The 8384-nt window shown below is 41.8% G+C and overlaps 1 protein-coding gene across 1 annotated transcript in view; it reads left to right on the forward strand.

Moving 5' to 3' along the window:
* LOC104531826 (unconventional myosin-Ih-like) overlaps positions 1-8250 on the forward strand; it is a gene marked incomplete at both ends in the record, with an annotated part of 8641 nt that extends 391 nt beyond the window's left edge. The window contains 15 exons of the mRNA XM_010176834.1: positions 753-951; positions 1562-1642; positions 2079-2258; positions 2746-2844; positions 3174-3287; positions 3584-3655; positions 4026-4145; positions 4430-4497; positions 4835-4940; positions 5089-5169; positions 5538-5629; positions 6973-7067; positions 7310-7356; positions 7576-7656; positions 8145-8250. Of these exons, the coding sequence (XP_010175136.1) occupies positions 753-951; positions 1562-1642; positions 2079-2258; positions 2746-2844; positions 3174-3287; positions 3584-3655; positions 4026-4145; positions 4430-4497; positions 4835-4940; positions 5089-5169; positions 5538-5629; positions 6973-7067; positions 7310-7356; positions 7576-7656; positions 8145-8250 (1541 nt within the window). The remainder of the gene's footprint in view (positions 1-752; positions 952-1561; positions 1643-2078; positions 2259-2745; positions 2845-3173; positions 3288-3583; positions 3656-4025; positions 4146-4429; positions 4498-4834; positions 4941-5088; positions 5170-5537; positions 5630-6972; positions 7068-7309; positions 7357-7575; positions 7657-8144) is intronic.
* Positions 8251-8384: the final 134 nt, after the last annotated feature.

Raw genomic sequence — 8384 nt, forward strand, 5'->3', positions numbered from 1 at the left:
TAGGGAAAGGGTTATCTTGAAGATAACTGTCCAGACTAGTGCTCAGTGACTCCTCCTTACCACACATGGTCTAGTCAGAGCACTGCCTGACTCTGTCCACGTGCAAATCAACATCTCTTCGTTCAGTTCTTCAAAACAACTCTGGTCATCTTGCCTTGTCCTCTAAGGCCCCATGTCAGTGCAGGCAACCACAGGACTCGCACAGTGCTGATGCACAGCCTCCCCTTGGACTTCCCAGGAGAGGATGAAATGTGAACTTCTGAATGCTGAGCTGGAATTTTTTTGGTGGTCAGAAGTTGTTGGGTGGTTTGCTGAGTAGGTTTTTCTCTTTTTCTTTTCCTTCCTTAAGTGGCATATTGGTGAAGGCTCCACTATGGGTTGTCTTTGTATCTGTCTATCAGCAGAAGTTGAGATTCCAGTAAGTTCCCTTTACTGGAATCAAAACTGGCTCCTCCACTTTGGAAGAGGGAGTCCCTGCTGTGTATAAACTGTATTCACCAGCAATACACACAGCCTGTATAAACCCTGCAGCAACAGTGAGGAAAAAGAAAAAGCCCTCCATCAGATGCAGGCTGGGCTTTTCCTGTGAGACCTTGAGTCAGATTCATGTTTTGAGCTCTGCTTTCCCATCATGTACAGTACTTGTAATGTTAGATGAGGAGTTAGTACTTCTGAAAAACCTTTGATACTCTGCTTCCTCTTGCCAATTCTAATGGATGCTTCTCTGAATACTTCTTGTGATCCTTGTTCAGATATGCCATAGCTGACAACGCCTACCGGGTGATGTGCAGTGAGTACAACAACCATTTCATCCTCATCTCTGGGGAGAGTGGAGCTGGGAAGACAGAAGCATCCAAGAAGATCTTGCAGTATTACGCAGTCACCTGTCCAACTACAGAGCAGCTGCAGATTGTCCGCGATCGTCTGCTGCTTTCCAATCCTGTTCTGGAGGTAAAAACTAAATAAAGGTACAAAATGCAGAAGAGTTGACATTGGTGGCCTCAATCCACAGGACTTAGATGCAAGTCTGCACGCCTGCATCCTGGAAAGGCCTCCTGTTTTACATGATTTTGCACCTGCATACATAACATAAAAATTAACATACATCTGGCCTCTTGGCAGCACAACCTCTGAAAGAATGCTTGAGATTTAATGTCACTTAATGTTTAGAAAGTTAAACTTGGGTTTTATAGTGGAGGATAGCTGAAACCTGGGAGTACAAGGAAACTACACAGCATACAGCAGTTCCTTGTGGCTTCAGTTATAGGTCATTCGAGAGAGAATGATAATTAGTTTGTCTGAATCCCACATTAGAGGTAGGGAAATACATTCATTTAGAATCATAGAATCATTTAGGTTGGAAAAGACCTTTAAGCTCATTGAGTCCAACCATAAACCCAACACTGACAAGTCTACCAAGCTGGTATTTCTTTAATCCCACTAAATTCAGTAGAAGGACTCGGATGATGCAGCAAATCTTTATTTCTGGAGCTTTGTTCTACTGTGGGTGTCAGGTTCTCAGTAAGATGAGAAGTGACTTAATCTGTCTGTTTATCCACAGGCTTTTGGAAATGCAAAAACTCTGCGTAATGACAACTCAAGTAGATTTGGGAAATATATGGATATCCAATTTGATTTTAAGGTGAGAACAAATTTAATGGACTGCTATTAAAACAAGCTGTATCAGTGAACCTCTTGGACACTTACCAAGCAGCACAGGATTTATTAAGACTTACACTGCAGATTTCTGGCCCTGTTTTTACAGGCGTTGCATTTTGTGAGTAAAGTGACTGGTTATATATCCTGAAAGCTTCCTACTTTACTGGCAATACTGCCAGTGCTCAGTAGAAAGCCAATATAAATAGTTGTAAAGCACAAGTTATGCTAGAAGGACAGCAGACTCTTTAGTTACAGCTTGTACTGTTGTTGGATAAACTCTTAACACAAGATGGCAGATGAGGAGCAGCAGGAACGTGCTTCTCCTGACATTGCTCCTTGTTCCTAGGTGTGGAGGAACAACCATCACAATGATGATCTTTATATTTGTTGGTGTTGATCTGATTGCTTTGTTCTTCCAGGGAGCTCCAGTGGGAGGTCACATCCTCAGTTACCTAATTGAGAAATCCCGAGTTGTTCATCAAAACCATGGAGAAAGGAATTTCCATATTTTCTACCAGTTATTAGAGGGTGGAGACAAGGATCTCCTTTGCTGGCTTGGGCTGGAGCGCAACCCCCAGAAGTACATGTATCTCATCCAGGTCAGTGAGAGCTTGTCCTTCTCTCTGTATTTTACATCTGGAACTGCAGGGATTACATGGACCTCATCTTATAGAATTCCTTAGGTATGGTTATGAAGTGCACAGCTCACTTCATGGTAGTGCTCTCAGTTTCCTTTCTTCCTTGGTAGTGAAGAATACTTGGGTAGAAGATATTACCATAAAAATGGAAGATGACTATAAGCTTAAGCTCTCCACAAGACTTAGCCATTTTATGGTCATCATTATCCGAGCTCAAAGCTTCAAGTTATCTGAAGATTGTAGTATAAGCTGAAAGATCTGATCAAATGAGCCACTTTCAGGATTAGCAGGAGTGAAATAACTTCCTAGCTAGTTGCAGACCACGTCTATACAGGCTGAGGAAACTGGAAGTGGAAGTAGTATGCCCAGTAGTACGCTATGTTTGTTGCTGATAATAAAACTGCTTTGCCAATGATTTTTACTAATTCCCCTTTTGTTTGCTCTATAGGGTCGATGTGCCAAAGTGTTTTCTATTAATGACAAGAATGACTGGAAAATAGTCCGCAAAGCTTTTTCTATCATTGACTTCACTGAAAAAGATGTAGAGGTATGCATGTGAAAAGGGACTGAGCCTACCAAAGGGAATTTAAGTGCTCTGCTGTCTTTCCTTAAAAGGGATGGAAACAATCTTGCTTGGGAGAAGTGTTCAGGATGGAATAGGACATCATTTTGCAGGGGGATTGAGGGAGTGGGTGGGTGAAGAGCTCTATCCTTTGATACAGCATGATGGCAACTGGTGGTAACTTATCTGAAGCAGGTTGACTCTCTTCCTTCAGCCTAGCCAAGATGCTGTTTATCAGCTGGCATAGCAAAGATTAGTACCACCCCGTGGAGCTGTGGGAACGTGCTTTCTAATGGTATATCTTCTGTTATCAGCATCTCTTTGGAATTGTTGCCAGTGTGCTGCACCTCGGGAACATCCAGTTTGAAGAAGATAGCAATGGACACGCCATCATTCGCGATGGCACGCAGATCAAATGGATTTCAAAGGTATCTTTTCTGAAATAGTGTCAGCATTACAAGTGCTATGAAGAAAGCCTTAACCTTGCTGTGGTTTCCTCTTAAGGGCAAAAACATCTCTTCCCAAACGCAGAAGGATTGCTGTAGAAATAGTCAGCTCTTGTTATAACTGTTTGAATTGTAAGGCTGCTTTAGTAGCACGTTTCTCTGAAACTTCCTTACTTGTTGTTGCTCAGGGGTGAGCATAACTGGGAATGGGTTATGCCCTACTGATCACACAATACTGCTTATTTAAACTGAGTGCAAGTATTTCTTCCTTTCTGCAGTTACTGGGTGTGCACTTGTCCATTCTGCAGGAAGCTCTCACCCATCGGAAGATCGAAGCCAGATCTGAAGAGGTATCGAGTAGTCCTGTGTAGCCCCAGGCAGCTGGGAGCCACCCCAGCTAGTGGTCGTAGCAGATGAGAAGCTCTGTTCTTAGCAGTGTTACTGTAAAAATAGATCCCTCAGGTTGTCTCACTCCTCCTCTGCATGATCTTCCTCTTCTAGCCTGAGACATTAAACTAAAATGTATTCTTAGTTTTGGAGTTTTACTGCTGAACAAGGTAGTAACTATTAAAAAAGGTAGGAACAGGGACTTGCAGGCAGCCCTGTGTTGGAGCCATTTTCCTTTTGTTCAGTCCCTGGAGTTCTTTTACTAAGAACTTTTACTTTTGCTCTAATCTTCTGTTATTTATCATCTCTGACATATTTTTATCTATTTTTTAGGTCCTAAGTCCATTGAATGTGGATCTGGCATTCTGTGCTCGGGATGCAGTAGCAAAGGCAATTTACGGACGAACTTTCACTTGGCTAGTCAACAAAATTAATGGCTCTTTAGCCAACAAGGTTGGTTTCTTGTCTGGTGTCCTGTTAGACACTGAGTGCTTGATAATTGATGTAGGGGCATCCCACAGCACTGAGCTGGAAAACTGTTTAGTTAGGTGTGGAAGGTGGTATGTTAAATAGTTCTAGTAGTTCATTACCTGCTTTAAAGCAGTTATTCTATTGGTATGCAACACAAAGCTTTCCAAAAGAAAAAATTACAATTTAGGTGAAGGAAACAACATGAAACATGCAGGGAAGAAGCATCAGCTGAAGCAGCAGTTACAGAGGAATGGTGTTTTTAACAGGATTCAACTCGGAAAACAGTTATTGGCCTGTTGGATATCTATGGCTTTGAAGTGCTGGACACAAACAGGTAACAGCCGTTCCTGAGGCTTGGGGTGATCTGTCTTCATGCTGGTGGGGGAATGTGCTTGTTGACATGGCTTCTTGAGTGTGCTCTTGTCCCAGGAAGGCAAGCTACAGGTGATGGCAAAATCCGAGTGCACTGGTTTAGCTGAAGCCCCTGGTGAAAGGTTTAGCTTGGATGGCTTGCCTGGATTTGAGCTGTTGGTACAACAGTGTGGGAGGAATGTGTGGGTTTGATCTGTATAGAAGTGGGTTGTCTGGCTGGAAAACAGTTGGTAGTGGTGGGAGAAGTAAAACTGTCCATGAAATAAATAAAAACTAATGCTCATTTAACCACTCTGAAGCTTTGAGCAGTTCTGCATCAATTACTGCAATGAGAAGCTCCAGCAGCTGTTGATTGAGATGACTTTGAAAGCAGAGCAGGAGGAATATGAACTGGAAGGAATAGAGGTAATTTATTATTTTCCTCCTCCCTTTTTTATTTGAACTGTCATTACACTTAATGCTTTTGATCATCAAAGGAGAAGGCATCCTGCTTTTTTTGCAAGGAAAAGATCATCTTCTAGAACTTTTCATCCCTTTTTTCTCTTATTTCCAGTGGGAACCAATTCCATATTTTAACAACAAGATCATCTGTGACCTGGTTGAGCAGAAGCATAAAGGAATAATCTCCATTCTGGTAAGAACAGAGCCTGTGCTACTTAAAATGAAATGCTTGCCTATTAAAAAATTAAAATTTTGGTGTCTACTGAAGTCATATTTCTCACTGTATTTGTTTAAATGAACTACAGATAAAGGATGAGGCAGGGCATTGCCAAATTTGGAAGAAAAGGGCAGATTTTTACTAAACTTAATTTATCTTGACAGTTCTACTGCAAACAGATAAACAAAGCTCTAGATTTAACTAGGAGATTGCTTGTCTAAAATAGAATTTACCTCAAATTGTGACCAAACTCTTTGGTTTTGCATAACAAAGTAGTACTAAATATTAGCAAGGAGGGAGCAGTCTGTTCAGAGCAGTGTTTGATCTGGTGCCTGCTGTTTCAGGATGAAGAATGCTTACGACCTGGTGAAGCAACTGATTTGAGCTTCTTGGAAAAGCTGGAAGAGAAAGTAGGAGATCATGCCCACTTCGTGACGTAGGCATTTACACTCTGTCTCCTCTCACACAGGAAACTCTTCCCATCTCTTCCCCATAACGGAGTGTTGGGGAGGGAACAATTTTTGCAAAATCAAGCTGCCCATCCACTGTCTAACGATGTAATGTGCTGTGATGGTAGAGTATGACCTGGGGTCTTGGGGAGGTGGTGGTGGGGATTCCTGTCTCTCTACCTAGTGTGAGGCTGATCTTTGAGTCTGGTTTCATTCTGCACTAAAATTAAGGACTAAGGATTGGGTGGCTTTGGCCCATGAAGGTTGGATGGTTTTGGCCATAGATGGCTTTGTCCCCCACTGGCTCCAAGGAAGGCTGAAGATGTTGTGAGGAGGAAACCAATCCCCCAGGCTGTGAGGGGTACATAAATACTTTTCAAGAGTCCATCTGGATATGTGTGAGCTTTAGGTATGAAGAGGAAAGGAACATGCTCCTGTTCAGATCTCCCAGATGAGTGGTGTTTTGGTTTCTACTCAGTTTGTAGTATTTTGGGATTCAGTTTTGGTGGCAGATGAACACGTTGGCGCTGGGCTGTTGTGGCATTTCCCAGCAGGATCCTACCAAAAGGCTGTGACAAGTCATCAGTTCAGAGTCACACTGCTGAATTGTCACCGTTTCTACATCTCTGAAGTTCCTCACAGCCAAGTGGAAAACTTGTAGCCAATTTCCTTGTCACCACAATGTGCCTTTATACTGTTCTGCCTGATTAAAAGCTTTAAACAGAAGTGCTAGAGTTACTTAAATGGGATCTGCACTTGGTGATACTCTTGGAAGGAAATTTTGATGTACTAATGTGCTGTTGTGACAACTCTGCTGTTAGCACTGCTTGCAAAGCTGAAACTGAAACTGTCAAGTTGCTCTTTTTTTATTATTCTTTTTTCTTCTTTTCTAAAATTTTCCTGCTATTCATGAAAATTTTGATTCCTCCTTTGCATTTGGGTTCTTGCTCTAGGGCAAAATATCTCAAACAATCCTTCCCCTCTGTTTTCATTTCGAAATTGAAGAAGCTGGTGATCTTCTCATGTAGGTGATGAGAATGTATTTGAATTAATGTTATAGGAAGAAATCTTAATGCTTCTGGAAAGGGTGATTATTGACAAATAGCAAAGGGTGTGTCACAGGTATTTTGAGGAGTTTATGGTAGCTGACATCCATTCTCCAGCTCTGAATTTTGCTGTTAGCTGTTCAGAATGGACAGGTAGATGACAATTTGATTATGGGCCATAACTGTCAGCTGGTTTTGTGCAGGTGACTTTTTACAAGCTGAGGAAGCCTATTTGCTGCTTTTTCTCTTGGTGTTTTTGTTGTTTTGTATTTTTTTTCCTGCAGTCGCAAGCTTGCAGACCAGAAAACACGGAAATCCATTGACTGGGTGGATTTCCGCCTCCTTCACTATGCAGGAGAAGTCACCTACTGTGCTGTTGGTGAGTGTGAACAAAGTGCCAGTCTAGAAGTTACTTGAGCTTTTAAGCCAACGTGGTAGATAACTTGACATGAAAGTGAATTGCAAAATATCTGCCCTCTGACAGCACTGTTACTTGAAAGTCTTGAACATGAATGCAGTGTGGATTTTGAGGATATATGTTTCCAGATTTTGTGTTAAAGTGTGTAGCCTTCAAAAAGAATTAAATATTTTTTCTTTCTTCCCCCCCGCCCCCCTCCCCAGGATTTCTGGAGAAGAATAATGATCTCCTGTACAGAAACTTGAAAGAGGTAAGAAAAAAAAGGCTCTGAAGTTACTTTGCTTGAAGCAGAGATGTTTTGCAGATGTATTTAATCTCTATAGCAAACAAAAACATATATTTCTCCTTAGCAGTGTTCTTCAGGCACCTAGATGCACATCCTTACGGCTGTGCTGCTCCCCCTGTGGAGCACCACAGCAGGAATAGCACACCTGCTAAATGAGGCAGCTTTGCACTTCTCCCATTTCAGGTGCTGTGCAACTCTAAAAACGGCATCATGAGAGACTGCTTTTTGCTGTCAGAGCTGGACAACAGGAGGAGACCAGAGACTGTGAGATTCATCTTTAGTCTTAATTTTGAATATAAACTCAACTTCCCAAGTCTTGATTTAACCCACTGATCCCATCCTTAGTCCCGAATTCAGTAGATTTTGGTGGTGGTGGTGTTGATGTTACACCCCTGCTGTCTTCTTGCTAGTTGAACAGTGATGTTGCTGAGACAGCAGCTACCAATGTGACATGCCTTAATGTTGTTCTTGATGCATCCTTCTAAAACGAGCCCTCTGCCTCACATCCAACAGTAGTTAGTTTCTGAAGGGCTGCCTTGCGTGTCCAGCTGCATGGCAGGGCTTCAAATACTCCAGCTAAGCACTCTGTCCAGGTAGGTTACGATTTAACTGTGCTTCAGAACCTTTGTGGTGCTAATTCATGTGTCAGCCTTTTACTTCCAGTTTTAAAATGGGTGCAGGGAACAAGTTGATTTCAATTACTGCAGCGCTCGAGTTCTAAAGCAAAGAAACTTCTTTCAATGTCATCTTAGGTTGCAACCCAGTTCAAAAACAGTCTGACGAGCCTCATAGAAATCTTGATGTCCAAGGAGCCTTCGTATATCCGATGTATTAAACCGAATGAGAACAAGGAGCCTGGTAAGGCATTGAGCTGAAGAGACAGTTGAGACAGGGAGACTTTATCTTGTAGCTAAGTACAGGATATATAATATATATTTTTTAATATATTTATATTTAAAAAAAAATAAAAAAAATATATATATATAAAAATA

This window comes from Antrostomus carolinensis, unplaced genomic scaffold (assembly GCF_000700745.2).
Source record: "Antrostomus carolinensis isolate BGI_N321 unplaced genomic scaffold, ASM70074v2 scaffold14841, whole genome shotgun sequence".
Taxonomy (NCBI): Eukaryota; Metazoa; Chordata; class Aves; order Caprimulgiformes; family Caprimulgidae; genus Antrostomus; species Antrostomus carolinensis.